General features: G+C 40.1%; 1 protein-coding gene across 4 annotated transcripts in view; it reads left to right on the top strand.

The window, feature by feature from the left end:
* The window catches only part of SETX (senataxin), an 81,211-nt gene that overhangs the window by 18,236 nt on the left and 43,304 nt on the right, over nucleotides 1–19,671 (top strand). For all 4 annotated transcript variants that reach the window (XM_032866135.1, XM_032866136.1, XM_032866134.1 and 1 more), the window contains 3 exons: nucleotides 1,166–1,337; nucleotides 1,454–1,541; nucleotides 2,014–6,201. In XM_032866135.1, coding sequence (XP_032722026.1) covers nucleotides 1,166–1,337; nucleotides 1,454–1,541; nucleotides 2,014–6,201 — 4,448 coding nt within the window. The remainder of the gene's footprint in view (nucleotides 1–1,165; nucleotides 1,338–1,453; nucleotides 1,542–2,013; nucleotides 6,202–19,671) is intronic.

Here is a 19,671-nt window from a genome sequence, read left to right as displayed (position 1 = left end):
CCTTTTCTTGCTACATTATTCTTAAAGTTACTACTAATACATTTACCAGTATTTACTACATTTGTAGTTCATTCCTTTGTGCCTTTCCCATACAATTCTGTCTTCTCTGTTAATCCGGCTCCCCTAACCACCTTGAGAATGGGAGTCCTCTCTTTAAGAAGCCTTTCATAATGGTCTTCAACTGATGACTTTGTTCCTTACTTGAGAGCTTACTGGACATGAGACATTGTGTCATCGCAGGAAAGGAAGCAAGTAGAGTTTAAGAGTCCTGAGGGAAATAAAGCAGGAAGTTCTAGGTGACCAGATAAGCTATCAGTGAGATAGAGAGGGAGCACCTGTGTCAGAAGAATGCTAGAGAAGAGTAAGGGACCAGGGAACGTTTGGTGTAGTAGGAGCATCTGAGCTGGGCTTGAGGAAGGACGATTCTGATGGGTGGTGCTAATAGTGAAGGCATTCTGGTTCTTGGGAAAAAGCCAGCGGTTTTTGCTGTAGATAAGGTATGATTATGGAAGTGTGAAAAATGAAGCTGAAAGAAATAGTAGAGTAGGATCTTAAAAGTAAGGGCATGACAGAGGGCTTTGACTTCTTGGAAGACATTAAGGAGCAGTTGAAGGCCTTTGAGTGGGGCGGTCTTTTGCCACTGCGTATCTGGTAGAGAAGAGGGAGAGGACTGGAGGCAAGAGCTTCTTAGTAATGGGAATTCCTGCCATTTGGATGAAATGTAGGTTACAAAGCCACATTGAGATATGGATGAATGAAGGGGTGTGTATCTGCTTAGCCTAATATTAGCTAAGGGATTCAGTCCTTTACTGCAGTCTGATGGCACACACAATTCCGATCACGCTAAACCAGGATTTCTTGTATCATGCGTTGTTCGGTAGGAAGAATTGCTTCCGGTATGCAGACGGGGTGAGAGAGGGGAGTCTACCTCGACTATCTCAGTTTGTTCCCCATTTAAAAATTTCTTAGTGGTGTATATATAGCTTGAAAATAATGCACAATGAACTTGAAAGTTTACCAGGCTTCTGAAACCCTGTGGTTAGCAGCACTTCGTTTTAAATTTGCTGCTTTGCTCTCAGTTTTGTTGCTGCCCGGATAGAGAATGCTTCGCCCTCATCTTTTTCTGACGGTTTTGTAATCCAGCGGTCACTCTGTTGTGTTTCAGATGATAGTGTGGATCCTTTCTGGCCAGCATTACACTGTTTCATGGTGATTCTGGATCGCCTCGGATCCAAGGTTTGGGGTCAGCGTATCGATCCTATTGAGGCATTTCAGACCATTATCAACAATGTGAGCTACAATAAAGAGATCCAGAATATACGGAGCAGCTCCGTGAGGTTTGTTCAGTCATATAATCTCAATGAGGAAGTCTGTTGTAACTGACTTGCAATAGGGTTTTCTCCTTTTTGTTTTTCTTCATTTCAGTAATTTCTATATATTCTTACTCTTTAAGGACCAAGTTAGAACCGGAGTCATATTTGGGTGATATGGTGACTTGCAGCCAGATTGTATACAATTATAATCCCGAAAAGACCAAAAAGGTACAAAGCATTTTGAGAATTCACATGATCCTGTATTACCTTTGTATTGTGTAGGCGATGTACATAATTAGTTGAATTACTGATCTTACGATACATAGCTGTTCGGAATCCACTGCTGCATAAGGGGTTTCTGACTGAACAGATGTACATGGGGAAAAATGGACTCTCGCTACAGGGTGATACTTTGAAAAATGAAGGGCAGTTAGGAAGGGTGGAAAGGTTACAGGATGAGGGAGGTAAGTGACGTGACTGGAATCAAAACCTGCTAATGGAGAGAAGACCAGAGTGCATGGAGGGGTACTCATGAACCCTTGACCTCAACATGGAACTGTGTTTTCCATTTTGGGGGGGCATGTGTATATATGTGAACCAAAATGGGAAAACTAGGCGATATATATTCTTGTTTATAGCTGTGTATTAAATCTGTCATGAATTGTTTGCTTGTCTAACGTCTGTATTTCTTTCATTTTAGGATTCGGGGTGGAGATCAGCCATTTGCCCAGATTATTGTCCTAACATGTATGAAGAGATGGAAACATTAGCCAGTGTGCTTCAGTCCGATATTGGTCAAGACATGCGTGTTCATAACAGCACATTTCTGTGGTTCATCCCTTTTGTTCAGTCCCTCATGGATCTTAAGGATTTGGGTGTGGCGTATATAGTGGAGGTCATTCATCATCTGCACTCCGAAGTCAAAGATGTCCTCAACCAAACAGATGCTGTGTGTGACAAAGTTACTGAATTTTTTCTTCTAATTTTGGTGTCCGTGATTGAGCTGCATAGACATAAAAAATGTCTGCATCTGCTGTGGGTTAGTTCCCAGCAATGGGTAGAAGCTGTTGTAAAATGTGCCAAGCTTCCTACCACTGCATTTGCCCGGAGTTCTGAGAAGTCATCTGGAAATTGCTCCAAAGGAACAGCAATGATATCATCTCTGTCATTGCATTCAATGCCATCGAATTCTGTACAGCTGGCTTGTGTGCAGCTGATTAGAAGTCTCCTTAAAGAAGGTTATCAGCTTGGGCAGCAAACTCTATGTAAGCGATTCTGGGATAAGCTCAACTTATTTCTGCGTGGAAATTTATCGCTAGGTTGGCAGTTGACTACTCAGGAAACCCATGAATTACAAACTTGTTTAAAGCAAATTATTAAAAACATAAAAGTCAAAGTACCTCAATATAACACTTTTGTGGATCTGAGTCCTGCATGTAAAAGCTCTCCTGCATCTTACAGTAAAGAAGAAAATGAACAAATAGATAGGAAGTCTAATAAAGACCTGTCCTGTCTAGAAAGCTCCAGCCCAACATTTCCTAAAGAACCAATGAAAGCGGAGACCTATCAGATGCAAGAGAATATATTGATCAAAGCAAGTAACACTATAGAAGAGGATAATGAGCAAAATTTTATAAAAGACTGGAAACTAGAAGATCATGTCCCAGCTGAGTCATGCATAAAGAAGAGTAGTAAAAACCTTTTCACTGAAAAAGGTCAAGATCAAGTTAAAAAAAGTACAGGGAAGCAGAAGTCTGTGAAAGAGAATTGTACTTCAAGGAATGATCCAGAAAGGGGATGTGACAGAGGAATAATCATGTCAACACGTTTGTTAACCAGCTCTAGCACTGAGTCTCTGGAGAAGGCATCCACATCAACTGAGGATTACTCTTTCAAGGATGATGCTCTTGGCGAAACCTCAAAATCAAAAACTAAGGCACGTAAAGATGAAATCTGTGCTAAGTTATCACATGTAATAAAGAAGCAACACAGGAAAGGTACTTTGGTCAGTAATACTGGTAATTTAGAGGAAAACCTGGCTGTGTCTAACATTGACCATTTCTATTCAAGGAAAGATTCAGGAGGTCAGAAAGGGGATGGCTTCATGCACAATCTCTCTTTAGATCCTAATGGCATTCTGGTTGATAAAAATGGGGAACAAAAATCTCAAAACAGTTTATTGCTGAAAAAGAAGCCACCGAATAGTGAAGAGTTAGATGTTTTCTCTTCCCATGAAAACAGCTATCAAATACAGGAATGTCACATTGATGATAAAGATTTGGTCTCATTTACGGAAGCGACCAACACTTTTGTGAAAAAAACTTCTCCCTTCAAAGATCCTGTGACTGTTTTTGAATCAAGAGATAAGGAAAGTAGCAAGAACAGTAGTCCGTTGTCTTCTCACTTGAGAGAACAGGCTCTTGGCCTAAGTCCTCAGTCTGACACCTTAACAGATTCTCAGGTAGACCGAGACCTCCACAAGTTATCTTTAATAGCTCAGGCCAGTGTTATTAAGTTCCCATCAGATTCAACTCAAAAAAGCTCATCCCAGCTACAAAGAAGAGTGAAAGATGACAGAAGGTGTTTCCTGGCTGACCAGAATAATACTGGGGAAGCCTGCCGGGGCCAGATTATTATTATTTCAGATTCTGATGATGATGACGATGATGATGAAATTCTGGGTTTTGAGAGACCTATTAAGCAAGATAAAATAGGCATCAAGAAAGAATGTCCGGAGCAGCATACTTCAATAGCTAGTGTGAATGTGGAAAAGAAGCTAATAAAGGAAGAGGAGACAAAGTCCCTTTTGCAGTTTGAGGAATCGGATTCTCAGTTTTTTGAGTTTGAAAGTCCATGTGAAGTGTTCTCTGTTTGGCAAGATCAGGAACCAGACAAGAATTCAGTTCAAGAGAACGAGAAAAATTCTTTTTCAGCTGACATAGCTGATATCACAAATGATTGGGGTTATGAGACAGATTATGTATCTGAAGAGGTTATTAAGAAAGTAGCAGAAGGCATTGAAAAACACACAGAACCGCAGAGCAGTATTTCTGTTGGGGAAATTCGTGAAATTGAAGTAAAAAAACGTAAGCGAAAACGATTTGAAAAACCTATGGCTGAAGATCATCCAAGACCTTCACCTTCTGATAGAAATGAGGACCAGCCTGATATTCTTAATGAGAGAAGTCTGACTGAAAAGGACTTTAAAAGTGTGGACCTAAGGACAAGTCCCAGTTCAAGTGTTCAGAGAGACAAAGACACTACAGTTGCACTAAAGAAGTCTTCTCCAAAGCTTCGTACTTCTTCCAAACCCATTAGGAGAGTCCCACTTTCTAAAACTCCTAAGAAAGCGCATTCAGATACCAAGAAAGGGCAGAATAAAAGTTCAAATTACATAAGTTGTAGGACAACTCCTGCTATAGTTCCACCAAAGAAATTGCGCCAGTGCCCTGAACCAACTTCAAAGGTTGAGAAACTTGGTCTAAAGAAGGCTCCTCGTAGGGCATTTGAGTTGTCTCAGCGATCTCTAGAGTATTTAGTTCAGTTACGTGACCATGGCAAAACTGTTGGAGTGGTTGATACTAGGAAAAAGACTAAGTTAATTTCCCCTCAGACTCTCTCTGTCAAAAATAATAAGAAATTGCTGACCAGTCAAGATCTTCAGTTGCGAAGGCAGATAAGATCCAAATCACAAAAAAATAGACAAGGACTTTCGGATTATGAAAGTAAAGATACTACAAGAGCAGGGCCGTGTGCAGCACAGAATTCTGACATACCAGAATCAGATGGTTCAGATTATAGTTACAAAGGAGGAGCTGAGGTGGTTGCTAACACCACTGGGAAACAATCAATAAAACGTGTGTTTTCAGAACCAGAACCCATGAAAACAAAATATGTCTCTCAAGTGACAGACGATACTTGCCTCTTGAGCCCGTGTGCTTCTGTTGTGTTAAATGGAAGATTACCAACAAATGAAATAAATGTCTCTGCTTCAGCCGACCCCTTAGGTGGAAGTGACCCAACAGTACATCGTTTAGAGTTGGCAACTTGGAAAGACGGAGAGCTGGACTCGAACAGTGATACAGAAGATGAGAATATATTTCTGACACAGCATAATCCTGAAGATATGGACTTGTGTTCACAGATGGAGAACGGAAATGAGAAACTCATTGAAGTAATTCGTGGCAAAGATACAGCACAGGTGGAAGAAGATTCTGTAAGTCGGCCTCAGTTGGAATCTTGGAGTAGCACAAAATGTAAGTACAAAGATTGTGTTGAAACACCGAAAAACCAGGGTGAATACTGCGCAAAACACTGTGAAGCCAAAGCGGCCGATGAAGATGTATTTCGTAAACCTGGTTTGCCTCTTTCTGCATCTAAGCCTTCGAGACCTTCCACTGCTAAGATTTTTAGCTCAAGTAGTACTTCACGAATTGCTAATCTTTCCAAGTCTTTGGAAAGTACCCCTGCACTTCCACCAGCTTTAAAAAATAAGTCAAGTGGGGCACAGGCTGTTTTGAAAGTCCCACAGCCAGCCTCTGTGTTGTCTCCAAAGCCGGTGGGTGAAGTGAAGAGTTTGTGCAATGTTCTTCATCCTCAGACTCCAAATAATTCCAACAGGCAAGGTTACAAACTGACGTTTGGTGAAAGCAAATCCTTCTCCGCTTCCACTCCAGTCAACATTCTCTTGTCATCACAATCCATCTCTGACACCTTTGTCAAAGAGGTTTTAAAATGGAAATACGAAATGTTTGTGAACTTTGATCAGTGCGGGCCCCCAGCAAGCCTTTGTCAATCCATCTCAAGACCTGTGCCTATCAGATTTCAAGATTGTGGCGATTATTTTAATGTTTTTTTCCCTTTGATGATACTGAACACTTTCGAAACAGTAAGTATATTTTAATTGTATACTTGCCAAGACTTTGAAGTTGCTTTTTTTATTTTGGTAGTGATTAGAGTACAGTTAAAATAACTGACTTAGTTTTGATTTAGATGGAGCTTTGAGATTATATGTTGAACGGACATTTATGCCAGACGCTGTTCTAGTTGCTGGTGATACAGAGGAATACTTTCTTAACCTCTGCCCTTCTGGGGCCTCCAGACACAATTCAGAGTGCTAATGAACCAAGTCCAGAGGTAGCACAGGAGTGTTTTTTGATACAGAGGTAAGGGAAGACTTCTCAGAGAAGATGGTTTCCCTTCTACATTTATTTTTAAATAATAACAAACCTTTACTGAAGTGTTCTTGAGGAGGTGGCATTGGGTAAATTACGTTGAACAACACAAAGTAGTAAATCCTAAATTCCTTTTTATATATCTGTCTTCCCAGTTTCTCACTCATCCTAGCAATTGCTCTCTCCCTTTAATTGCCTCCCCTGTCTCATTGTGTATTCTGGTTCTTCTGTCTTTCTTACTCCCCCTGGTGAGGATTGCCAAGTAAAATACAAGATTCCCAGTTAAATTTTAATCTCAGAAAAACAGTGAATGATTCTTTCAAGTGTAAGCATCCAACTGCATTTTGAAACCAAAGCAGGTTTGGGTGAGAAGTTACATTTTTACTTTTTCAAATTACTAAAAAAAAAAAATGTGTGTAACAACCTGAATTACTTAAAATCATAAGCAAGAACACTGAGGTAAATATTTGTGTACTCATTCACCTGCAAGGTATTTGGGTGGCCCATACGTGTCAAGTTTTATTTATTTATTTATTTATTTATTTATTTATTTATTTTTAAGATTTTATTTCTTTATTTGACAGAGATGACAAGTAGGCAGAGCAACAGGCAGAGAGAGGGGGGGAAGCAGGCTCCCTGCTGTGCAGAGAGCCCGATGCGGGGCTCGATCCCAGGACCCTGGGATCATGACCTGAGCCGAAGGCAGAGGCCTAACCCACTGAGCCACCCAGGCGCCCCATGTGTCAAGTTTTATTATAGGCCTCTGCCTTCTGAATGTGATCATTTCAGATTAGGAGAAGGGCCCTAGTGTATCTAGCACAAAGGGCATAGGGCATTTCTGACAGAAAGGTTCAATAAGAAATAAGTGTTTACACTGGTACCAGAAGGAATCCAGCATGGGAAGTATATTCCAGGCAAGCTGAGGGCAGATACTAAGGGGGGGAATCCTGCTCAGCATGTTGAAGGAAAAGGAAATGTATCACTTGAAGGGGCAAGTGTGCTACGTAAGATCATCAAGTAAATTGTGAATATTTGTTATAAAACTTGAATCAGAGCATCCTTAAAATATACTTTATATCAATTTATGTCCTCAATTTTAGCCATTGTTTTAAGATTTAGTTTAATAGTATTTCAAAAGCATTAGAAACAACTAACTGACAAAGGATCTTTAATATCTCCATAATAGCAAAGTGAAATACTGATGTGGTATTAGGAGAATTATTTTCTTCCCATAGAAATATTCTTAGCTTAGTGAACAGTATATGTAGTTAAATGTGCTTGGGAAAATAAATTTTATTCATTTTGAAGCTAATTTTTTTTTAAATCTTTATTCTTCCTGGAAAATTTGCTGAGAAGCCATTCACAGCCCTGAAATTTAGGACAGATGTATTTTTTATTTACTCTTCCCTAAATTAAGAGCTAATCCTATATTCCTTGATAAGATTTCTTCCCTTCAGGACGTTTTTTGTAGCTCTAGCCTTTTCAAAACAGAATAGGCACAAGTTCCATTTATAGATACACAAGAGTTTATTTTGTATTATTTGAGAGAGAGCACAAGCTGGTAGAAGGGGTGGTTGAGGGAGAGGGGGAAGTAGGTTTCCCACTGAGCAGGAAGCCTGACATTGGGCTTGATCCCCAGACCCTGAGATCATGACCTGAGCTGAAAGCAGACACTTAACTGACTGAGCCACCCAGGCACTCTTTACATATACAAAGTTCGAAATAGTCAAATACTTTTGTAAAAAAATGGCACGTATCCCTCATCCCCTCAGTAACCATTTTTTATTCTCAGTGGATCCTTTTGATGTCTACTTTCTACTTCCATATTTCTAAAACATATCACTCGTGTGACATCTTAATTTTTCAGTTTTAGGCATTTTCTGTTGTTATAGGAAGTACCCTTTCTTCCAACGTTTGCACTCTGCGTTTGCACTCATCTTTCCTGCCCCTCATCCTCATTACAGAGCTGTTTTATGATTTTTAGGTCAGTGTTTGTTGTTGTTTTGACTTTATAAAAGGTATCCTTTTCTACAGGTAAGTAATATAGTATGTTACATGTTTATGCCAGATATAACTACTTTTCCTTTTCTTCTCAACTCTTGTTTTTTTCTGGGTTTATTATCTCATTTAACTTTCTGTATGCTTAAAACTAAATTAGATTCAGACTCTCTTGGATGTTTAAATCTCTAATGGTCAGGTACATGAAGTAATCTGTAAGTTTCATATTCTTGGTTTATGGTGGTTATCCCAGAGGACTCCCCACCCTCATCCCGGGCCTTGCGTTTCCTTCTTTCCTGTGTAGGCTCTCTTTCTCTTGTGCCCCTAGTCCTCTTTCTTAGTTATGCCATCATTTTATGAAGGTACAGCCTTCCAGCTTCCTGAGAAAAGGATGTGTGGATGATAAAGTTTTGACACCTTTCATGTCTTAAAATGTCTTTGATTTTCTCATTTTTTCTACTTTCCATCTCACTTTTCTTTTTCTACTTTATCGGAGGCTTTCTCACCTGTTGAATTTTTTGAACATACTTTGAGTTTCATTGGACTCTTGGTCTCTAAGGTTTCTATTTTATAGGATCCTGTTCTTTTCATGGGCATGGCATTTCTTTATTGTCTGCAATTTGTTAATGATAGTTTTAAAGTTAGTTAAAAAGTTCTCTTTGCGTGGTTCCTGTTCCCGCAGTTGCTTTTTGCCTGTTCATTTTAGTGTATACAGACCTTTTACATTAACTCTTCAGATAGCTAATGATTTGGGGTGATCTACTCACAGTTAAGAACAGGACACTGAAAAGCAGATAGGAACATTATTCATAGTAGCCCAAAAGGGGAAATAACCCAGATATCCATTAGCTGAAGAATGGACAAAATGTATTAATGTCCATGCAATGAAATGCTATTCAGTTCTAAAAAAGAGTAAGCCATTATCTGCTACTTTTACATGTTCGTTGATGAACCTTGAAAAATTATTATATATTATAATGTAATATTATATAATATATATTGTTATTGTTACTATTATGCTGATACCTGCAACTAATATTATATGTCCGGTATACTTCAATTTAAAAGAAAATATATTGGTAAGTGAAAGAAGTCAGATACAGATGGCCATATATTATAAGATTCCATTTATATGGAATGTCTAGAATAGGTAAATCCGTAAAGACGGAAAGTAGATTATTGGTTACCAGGGGTTGGGTGGAGGAGGGAAAGGAGACTCCCGATAGGTATAGGGTTTATTTTGAGATGATGCAAGTGTTCTGGAATTTAAGTAATGGTGATTGCTCCATGAAATAGTGAAGATACTAAAAAGCACTAATAGGGTACCCTTTAAAATGGTAAATTTTATATTGTGTGAAATACATCTCAGTTTGTGAAAATACTGTAAAAAAAAAAGGCGGGGGGATGAATTTAAATAGTGATGGGTTAAAAGAGATGCTTAGGAGTACCTGAAACTCCTCCTGTGCTAAAATGATCCTTTTTATTGCACTGTGCGAATTAAATGGGATCTGAAGGACACCAGAACATGGTGGAACCCAGCGTTAATTTCATTCTTTGTGTGAAGATTGTATGATTCAGAGTAGTTACAAATCTATTTTGTGTATAAGATTAAAGAGAAGCTCTGAGTGAAAGGGTAGGACAGTTAAGTGTTGGCGTTTTGTTGTGAAGCCCCATTCCCACCCTTACATGTCAACATCTGGAGTCTTTTTTCCTCTCTTTAAGTGAGGTCAGATTTCCCAAAGGATCTTCAGATATTTCTGCCCGGAGCGGGTAGGTCTGACGGGGAGCTGACCGGGGAGCTGACTGAGGGATGAGGGTCAGGGGACAGAGGGAAGGGGGTCCTGGCATTCAGTGTAGAAGCATTTGGCTAATTTCCCTCTTTGTCAGTACCGGATCTCCACCATACCTGCTGTCCCCAAGGCTGAAGACTGTTTTTTACCCTCTCCACAGACAAAGTCTCTGCAGTGTTTTGCGGGTAGCAGGGAGGGGCTCTCTCCCTTCAGCCCTCCTTCCAGATCAGAGGTCTCCATCACATAGCTTACCGGCTGCAGCTCGGCTTCTTGGGCTTTCTGAGTCTGCTAGCGTTCATCCAGCTGCTTTCCAGCTTCCAGCATTTTGAGACATGTGTCTTATGTTCTTTGTCCTAATGAACTAATCCTGTTTTTAAAAATTTCTTTAGTGTTTTGGTGGGGTATCAAGAGGGGTGAAAGGGGAAATGGCTGTGTTCAGGCTCTCATTTTTATTTGAAATTTTCTTTTTCCTTTTTTAACCATACAGCTTAAGCAACATTGTTTTAGCATTTTTTTTTCTTTTTTAGATTTTATTTATTTGACAGAGAGATAACAAGTAGGCAGAGAGGCAGAGAGAGCGGGGAAAGCAGGCTCCCCACTGAGCAGGGAGCCCAATTTGGGGCTCCATCCCAGGACCCTGAGATCATGACCTGAACTGAAGACAGAGGCTTAACCCCACTGAGCCACCCAGGCACCCCAATAGCATTTCTTGTGTTTATTCAGGCCAACAGTTATTGGTGGTATTAAGATGCCTTGATTCCTTTAAATTTCATTCTAATGAGCCACAGACTGTGGCGTCAACCACAGCCCTGGACCAAGGCTCATTACCCTGATTCTGATGGAATTTGACTTCATAATGTTTGTTAATAGAATGCTGTTTGGTTGGTATCTTATTTAGGACATAAAGCATATTTAGTCACTATGTCTTACTGCAGGTGAAATGACATTATGTAAATTAACACTTGGTGCAAAAGACAGATGAGAGCAAATTCAAGTTCTAGCAATAGGAGTCTTTTATATACTGATGTGCCTGATAGAAAATACATTTGTTTTTTAATCCTTACATTTAATGCATAAAAGTATTAGATAAATGTTTGCCATTTTGGCAGGTTCCCCTTTTTTGGGGGGTTGTGGCAAATGCTCTTTTATCGTAATGTTTGTATTTGCTGTCCTTGTCTGCAGTTCTCTCCTGTCACCAGGCTCATTGTAGGTTGTAGGATAGGGAGCAGGTAGGAAGAAAGTGCTCTTCTTGGGTCCTAACTTTGAGTGTCAGTACCTAAATCCCCTGTAGTGAAATTGCTTCATTTCTTTAGCTCATCTCAGATTGTAATTTGTTCTGAAAGGAAGCAAAACAGGTTGAATAAATGACATTGGGAAGCTGCTCTTGAGACCTGGCAGGGAGCTGAAGAAGAGCATTCTGTGCAGGGTAGAGGGGCATGTCAGGAACGTGATGCTTTGAGATGGGAACTAACTGAGCATGTATGAGCAGAGAAATTAGGCTGGTGTGGTTGGAGTGAAGGAACTGAGGGGAAAAGGGAAATATAATAAGTTTGGAGAAGTAGGCAGGAGCCAGGTGGTATATGGCCCTGGAAACTATGGGTTGGGGTTTCATCCTCAGTTTAGTGAGAAAGTGCTGGAAGATGTTTAGTTGGTGTTAGGGTGGGGAGTAGTAATATGCAGTAGATTGCAGTTTTTTACCCATCATTCATGGTTTCTCCATGGAGAATAATCTGGAAAGGCAAGCATAAATGCCATAGATGTGTTAAGGGGCTGTTAGAGTAGCCTGGGAGAAAGACAATGGTAGTTTGATTTGGGTGGCAGCTGTAGAAGTAAAGAGAAGTGAATTCATTGTGGGTAAATTTTGGAGATGTATTGATGGAATGGATGTTGGAATTAAGGAAAGAGAAGATGATTCGGAGGCTTTTGGCTTAAGCATCTGGTTGGATGATGATGCTGTTTACTGGGCATCACATGCATTTGGGCTAATGGCTGTCTCTTCTACAGGTGACATCATAGAAGCCACAGGGATGTAGTTGAATGTGTTAGACGAATATATATTGTGGGAAAGCCTAGGGGCAGGTAGGACATGATGTGGGTCTCAGAGTGGGAAGGAAATGATAGACCAGACTAGAAGAACTGCCACAGATGGGAGTTAGAGTGGATTTTTTACTTTGCCCTTTTTCCTTCCTCTCATCCTGCTGGGCTAGAACACTGCTTTGATGTTACCGTGTAGTGCAGAGCAGAAAAATTGCAGCTAGCTCATGTCTGCCAAAAGTAGTAGGTAGCATTAGGGTTGTTCTATAGCCCAGCCCATATGAGGCATGGCTGACAGTAAGAGTCTTTGAATTCCTGGGTTCTTGAAAGTTCTCATCCCTAGGGCTAGGTTATTGTAACCAAGGGAGTCAGAGTTTGAAAAACATAAGTGCTGGGGTAGATTTGCTGATTATAATATTACCATGCTCATTCCATGAAGTATGCTCCCCCCATTACCCCCTACCCCATTCATAAGCAGAGGCACAAAAGCTAGAGTGGTGCTGGGATTTAGCCCCTTCCCCTCCTCCCCTGCCCCATGTACCTTTCCAAGTGATGTGCCTAGTATCAGTGGGGAGTATGAATTCAAGAGGGGGAGAGATGAGTCTCCTTGGAGTGTAGTCACTATAAGGGAAAAGTAGCAAACTGGAAAATACAGAGAAGATAAAGCAAAAGTAGTGGAGCAGACAGAAAAAGATTTTAGTCCTAAGCATGTTAAGTATTTTCAGAGATAAAGGAGAGAACATGAAACATGAAGCAGGAGAAACTGTAACAATGCAGAGAAGATAGTGTGGCTGAAAGAGATAATAGTTGAAATCAAGAATTCATAAGTGGCATGAATAATAAATATACACAACCTGAGGGATCAGGAAAGGATGAAAGTGGGAAATAGAAGAGAAAAGGTACAGGTTCGGTACAAGTACAGTTCTGTGTGTAATAAGGATCTCAGGAGGGAAAAAATGAGCTGAGATGATAAAACTGAAAATTTACCAGTTAAGAGTTTGGGTTGAGAGGGTTCTTATATAGAGAATATAACTAAGCACACATATACCATAACAGTTGCAGCAAGACCTTGATGTACTAGTCCTGCTGCAACTAGAATGTACTGAAGAGGCAAGTTCCAGTAGTAACACTCTCTGCCAGAGGCATACGTAAAAAGAGCTAGAAAAGTTATAATGGAAGGATGGAAAAAGATGGTAACAGAAGAACATGAACAAAAGAAAGCAGGACTGCAGTTTTACAATCAAAATTAAACATGAAAATAATTCAGAAACACAAAGACAGTAGGTACTCATAGAAGGAACTATAACCCAAGAACATAGAACCAACCATGAGCATGTGTGGATGCAGTGGTTTAATCTCAAAATATTCAAAGCAGCAACTGACAGAGCGGTGGTTGTGGACAATGACAGCTACTCCAGCTAATACTCCATAATACAGTTAGGAAGGTAAGGAAAACAGCAGTGAATAATTGGAAGTGTCATAATCCTAATCATTTGCAGATGGTATCGCTATCTACATAGAAACTCTGGTAGAATCAGTAGTTGGGTACAAGGTGATATGCAGAAAAAATGTTCCTTTATAGCTGTAATAACTAGCTAGAATGTATGAAAGAAGTATCAGTTATAATCAAACCCAAACTGCCAAACATGTTAAGAGCTTAGCAGCCAATGCATGAGGTATTTATGGAAAACAATTGAGTCTTAACTCTATTTTAAAGGCCGTTAAGAAAGAGTGAATAAATGAAGAGAGGTACCATGTTCATGGATAAGACAATTTAACATTGTAAAAATATGACTTCTCTCGGAATCTATACAGTTGATACAGTTTCAGTTAAAATTCCAGCAGGATTTAAAAAAAAAAAAAAAGCTGCAGGGAGGGACAAAAGCAAAGGAAGAAGCAGACTCCCCGCTGAGCAGGGAGCCCAACTTTGGGCTCTGTCCCAGAATCCTGGGACCATGACCTGACCTGAAGGAATATGCTTAACCAGCTGAGCCACCTAGGTGCCCCCGAGCAGGACTTTTTTTGAAGAGCTTTATAAGCATTTTAAAATTTATGTGAAGAATAAAATATTTTAATAGTCATTTTGAAAAAGAACAGCGTGATGGGGAGAGGGGACACTCACCTTATTTAATATGAAAACATATTCAAAGCGTTGTAATTGGAGGGCATGGGAATGGGCAGACAACTCACTGAAGTGGAACAGAGATCCTTTAGCTCCTGAGACCTACCCCCCGCCCCCACCCCCCAGCCTATATGACAGCCTAGAATAAGAATGCTAGACTGCCACAAGTCCGCAGGGAAAGGATAAATTGTTAGATAGTACTGGGGAAATTGGCCTACTCTAGTGGGAAAAAATTAGCCTACATTACTGTCTTACAGCACGTAATCTTCAACTAACACGTGTATTTGAAAGAATTACATGAGAGAATAAACAATATCAGAAAACACATGTCAGTGTAGGTGACTGAAGTCCTAAAAACCCAAGAAGTATTAAGCACAAGATGAAAAATTTGGGTTTTACCCTGTCCAAGTTAAACATTTTTCAGTGAAGGACCCCATATTCATAGTTAACAGGAAGAAGAGTTAAAATATTCCAAAAGTGACAAGAGACAGCTAGAATATACAAAAAGCTTTTGTAAATCAACGAAAAATACGGGGAAATCAATAGAAGATGGACAAAAACTAAAACTAGCCATCCATCAAAGGGAAGACTAAATGGTGAATATATGTCATGCTGCTCTAACTCACAAAGAAGAAAAGGATATTAACAGAGTGGTGAGCCAAAGTTTGTGATCCTAGCTGACCTCTTAGTTTCAGACTGAGGTGTATGCATCAGAACATGCACATGTCCGTCCCTGTAGCCTCAAGATGTTATTAAAAGAATTGTTTACAGAGCGGGAATCAATTAGGTTGGATGAATAAAATATGGCAGTTCTAACTGTAGTCCATAGCAACACTCTTTTTTTTTTTTTTAAAGATTTAATTTATTTAATTGACAGATACTGCAAGTAGGCAGAGAGGCAGGCAGAGAGAGAGAGGAGAAAGCAGGTTCCCCGCGGAGCAGAGAGCCTGATGTGGGGCTCGATCCCAGGACCCTGGGATCATGACCCGAGCTGAAGGCAGAGGCTTTAACCCACTGAGCCACCCAGGCGCCCCACAACAGACTCTTAAGTACTGACTGAAAACAAGTAGGCACGTTTACACCGCAGTGTCCTTTGGGTAAACACACACTGCACTGGATTTTTTTAGTGATGCTCGTTCTAGACACAGTGAGTGTGGAGGGTGGAAGTTCTGGCCTTGGGGGTAGAGGAAGAGAGGCCTTGCATAGACTGTTGATGGGAGTACATCTTGCACTGGAGGTTTTGATGAATTCTGTTGGCCTGACATCAAAAGCAAGGAGGCAAAAAGAGGGCAAGGAAGTAATCTTTGAAAGTGGAGTATGCCACCTGGATGAGACATATTGGTGGGTTGGTTAGGACAGAAGCCAGGTAAAAGACAGGAATAGCAGGACTGTTTTTGGAAAAGGAAGGGGAACAGAAAAATGGGGCAGTAGTTGGATGGTGATTCAGGAATTAAAAAAGGTTTGTTTTGTTTGCTTCATGGTTTTTTTTTTTTTCCCCATTAATAAACTTTATTTTATAAAGCATTTTCAGATTTACAGCAAAAGTGAGGACAAAGCACAGAGTTCCTATATTACCCACCCCACCCCCCCGTCTCCACATGGTTTGGGTTGGTTTTTTGTTTTCCAAGAAGTAGGTCAAGGTGTATGCTGACAGGAAGAAGCAATGAGCAGGAAGAAATTGATATAAGACAGTGGATAACTTCAGAAATTGAGTCTTTTTTTTTTTTTTTTTTTTTTTTTAAGATTTTATTTATTTACTTGACAGGGAGAGATCACAAGTAGACAGAGAGGCAGGCAGAGAGAGAGAGAGAGGGAAGCAGGCTCCCCGCTGAGCAGAAAGCCCGACGCGGGACTCGATCCCAGGACCCTGAGATCATGACCCGAGCCGAAGGCAGCGGCTTAACCCACTGAGCCACCCAGTCTTAAGGAGGTAAAGAGGGATTCAGAACAAAATTAATGGGTTTGCCTTGGACTCTGTAAAGAAAGGGAAGACAGGATGTACGAGTATGAGTGGCAGTTGCTTCGTAGATTTTGGGTTTGGTTCTACTCGTAACCTGTAAGGCAGGCATGGCACTGGTTATTGGGAGCCACCGTTGCACAAACTCCTTTTCTGCAGTGAAATAGCTGTTATTTTAATAATGGGATTTTTTTAAAATCAAGAGAATTATCTTAACCATCTCATTATAATCAAAGAAAATGTATGTAGTGGTAACATTTTTATAAAAATGTAATATTAGAATACTTGATCTGAAAAATTACCAAATTTTTAGAAACCTACAGTTTTATAGAATAATCCCATTCTCTATATTTATTGAAAAAAGAAGACTGGTATGTCCTCTGAGTACAGGGCCTGACTGGACATGTTTCCCCCTCCCCCGCGCCCCCCCCGCCCAGTGTAAAGAAAAGGGACACAGTATGTTTTTGAAGTTATAGTGTGTTGTATGATATTACAGCATTTCCACTCTTCTGTGATAATTTGAAGAGCCAGTGTTAGTTTCTGTTCAGTGTGTTGTAAATGTTCTACCCAGGGAGCTTACTTTCTAACTATATGCATGATTATTTGTCCTCCCTAGGTGATTTCTTACAAACTTAATACTGCTTTGATGGACCACAAGCATTCACTTAGTTGTACCTTTACTGTTTCACTTAGTGTGAAAATATTAGCACATGCCATTCATGATGTTTCAATTTTCCAAGTCCAGAAGGTTATGAAACAGATAAAACTGTAACTTCATCAAATGTACAAACCAGTGTATATGTGGTATATTGAGTATATTCATTAGTACTTTTTTTGAGTTTCTCTGTGATCTCTCAGTAAGTTTGGCCTCTAGTAGGCCATTATAGCTTGATGATCAGAGATCCTCTTTATTTCTGGCTCCTAAGGTTGCTTTGGAAATTAAAAACCTGCACATGTTTATAGCAGCTTTACTCATAACTGCCATAAAGTAATTATTTTCATTAAACTATTTTTAGAGTAGTTAATTGGTTTACAGCAAAACAGAGCCGAAAGTACAGAGTTCTCATATATTCCTGTCTCCACATGCATGCATGCCCTCCCCTGTTATCAACATCTGGTGCCGGACTGGTACATTTGTTAGAATTGACAGATGTGCATTGACTCATTGATTTCCATTAGGGTTCACTCTTGGTCTACAGGTTTTCACAAACGTGTGATGTCCTGTGTCTGCTATTATAGTATCAGACGCAATAGTTACCCGCCCTAAAAATCTCCTGTGCTCTGCATGTGCATCTCTCCCTCCTCCCTAAGCACTGGCCGCCACCCTTTTCACTCTTCCCATAGTTTTGCCTTTCCACAATGCCATGGAGTTGGAATCCTCCACTCTTCACACTGGCTTCTTTCACATACTGTGCCTTTTTAAAAAAAAAGATTTATTTTGAGAGAGAGAACATGCACGCTCATGAGTGGGGGTAGGGAAGAGGGGGAGAGGAAGACAGTCTTAAGCAGGCTCTGTGCCCAGATGGAGCCTAACGTGCTGCTCAGTCCCATGACCCTGAGATCATGACCTGAGCTGAAACTGAGTCAGAAGCTCAACTGACTGAGCCACCCAGGTGCCCATCTTTCATTTAATACACATTTAAAGTTTCCTCCAGATCTTTTCATGGCTTAACAGGTCATTTTTTTTAGTGCTGGGTAACATAGCCCTTGTCTAGATGTACTTCAGTTTATTTATCTGCTCACTTACTGAACAGCGTCTTGGTCACTTCCTAACTGTCAAAGTGACAGGAAGCTCCTGTAAACATGGGCGGGTTTTTAATGTATATAAGTTTTCAGTCCATTTTAGGTAAATGTCATGTGCAGTTGCTGCATAAAAGTGTATTATAGGTTCTGTAAGAAACAGCCTTCCAGGGGTGCCTGGGTGGCTCAGTCGGTTGAAGCCTCTGCCTTCCGCTCGGGTCATGATCCCAGGGTCCTGGGATCAAGCCCCACATCGGGCTCTCTGCTCGGCGGGAGCCTGCTTCCTCTTCTCTCTCTGCCTCCCTCTCTGCCTACTTGTGATCTCCGTCAAATAAATAAATAAAATCTTTAAAAAAAAAGAGAGAGAGAGAGAAAAGAAACTGCCTTCCATAGTGGCTTAAGGCACATATTTTGCATTTCTACCAGTAATGAGACTTTGCATTGCTCTATGTCCTCCTCGGCATTTGGTGGTATCAGTGTTTTGGATTTTGGCCATTCTAATAGGCATTTGGTGGCATCTAATTTTCAGTCTCTAATCGCATAGGATTGTGGACATCTTTTCCAGTGTTTACTTGCCATTGTATATCCTCTTTGGGGAGGTGTCTCTTCAGGTCTCTTGCCCATTTTTGGGTGATTTTCTTATTGTTAAGTTTTAAGGTTCTTTATAAATTTGGGGTAATAGTCCTTTATCAGGTGTATCTCTTACAAATATTTTCTGCAGGTCTGTGGCTTCTCTTCTTATTCTCCTGACATTGTCTTACTCAGAGCGGAACGTTTTTAATGAAGTCCAGCTCATCAGTTCTTTCTTTCATGGGTCATGCCTTTGATGTTACATCTGAAAAGTCGTCACCATACCCCAAATTCTCTAGGTTTGCTCCTGTGCTACCTTCTAGGAACTTTATAGTTTTGCATTTGCATTTAGATCTCTGATCTATTTTAAGATAATTTTTTGAAGGGTGTAATATCTGTGTCTACCTTCATTTTTGTGGGTGCTTAGATGTTTAGCACTGTTTGTTGAAAGAGATCGTCTTTGCTCTGTTGCATTGTTTCTTGTTCCTTTGACCCATTGACTGGGATTAGATCATTTATGCAGGTCTGTGTCTGGGCTCTCTGTTCTGTTGCATTGATCTCCTTATTTATTTGTTCATCAGTACCACACATCTTGATTACTGTAGCTTTATGGTAAATCTTGAAATTGGGTCCTCTGACTTTGTTCTTCAGTATTGTGTTAGCTACTCTGGATGTTTTGCCTCTCCGTATCAACTTTAAAATCAGTCTGTTGATACTTTGCTGGGATTTTTATTGGGATTGCATTGAATTTATACATCAAGTTGGGAAGAATTTTTCACATTTGGACAATATTGACTCTTACTACCTTTGAACATGGAATATCTTTGTTTATTTAGTTCTTTGATATTTTTCATCAGAGTTTTGTGGTTTTTCTCATATAGCTCCTACATGTATTTTGTTAGATTTATGTTTAAATATTTCATTTTGGGGAGTGCTAATGTGCATGATTATATATTTCAAACTCCACTTATTT

Source organism: Lontra canadensis, unplaced genomic scaffold, assembly GCF_010015895.1.
Source record: "Lontra canadensis isolate GAN:19392208 unplaced genomic scaffold, GSC_riverotter_1.0 scaffold30, whole genome shotgun sequence".
NCBI lineage: Eukaryota > Metazoa > Chordata > Mammalia > Carnivora > Mustelidae > Lontra > Lontra canadensis.
This window is presented reverse-complemented; position numbering and strand designations above follow the sequence as displayed.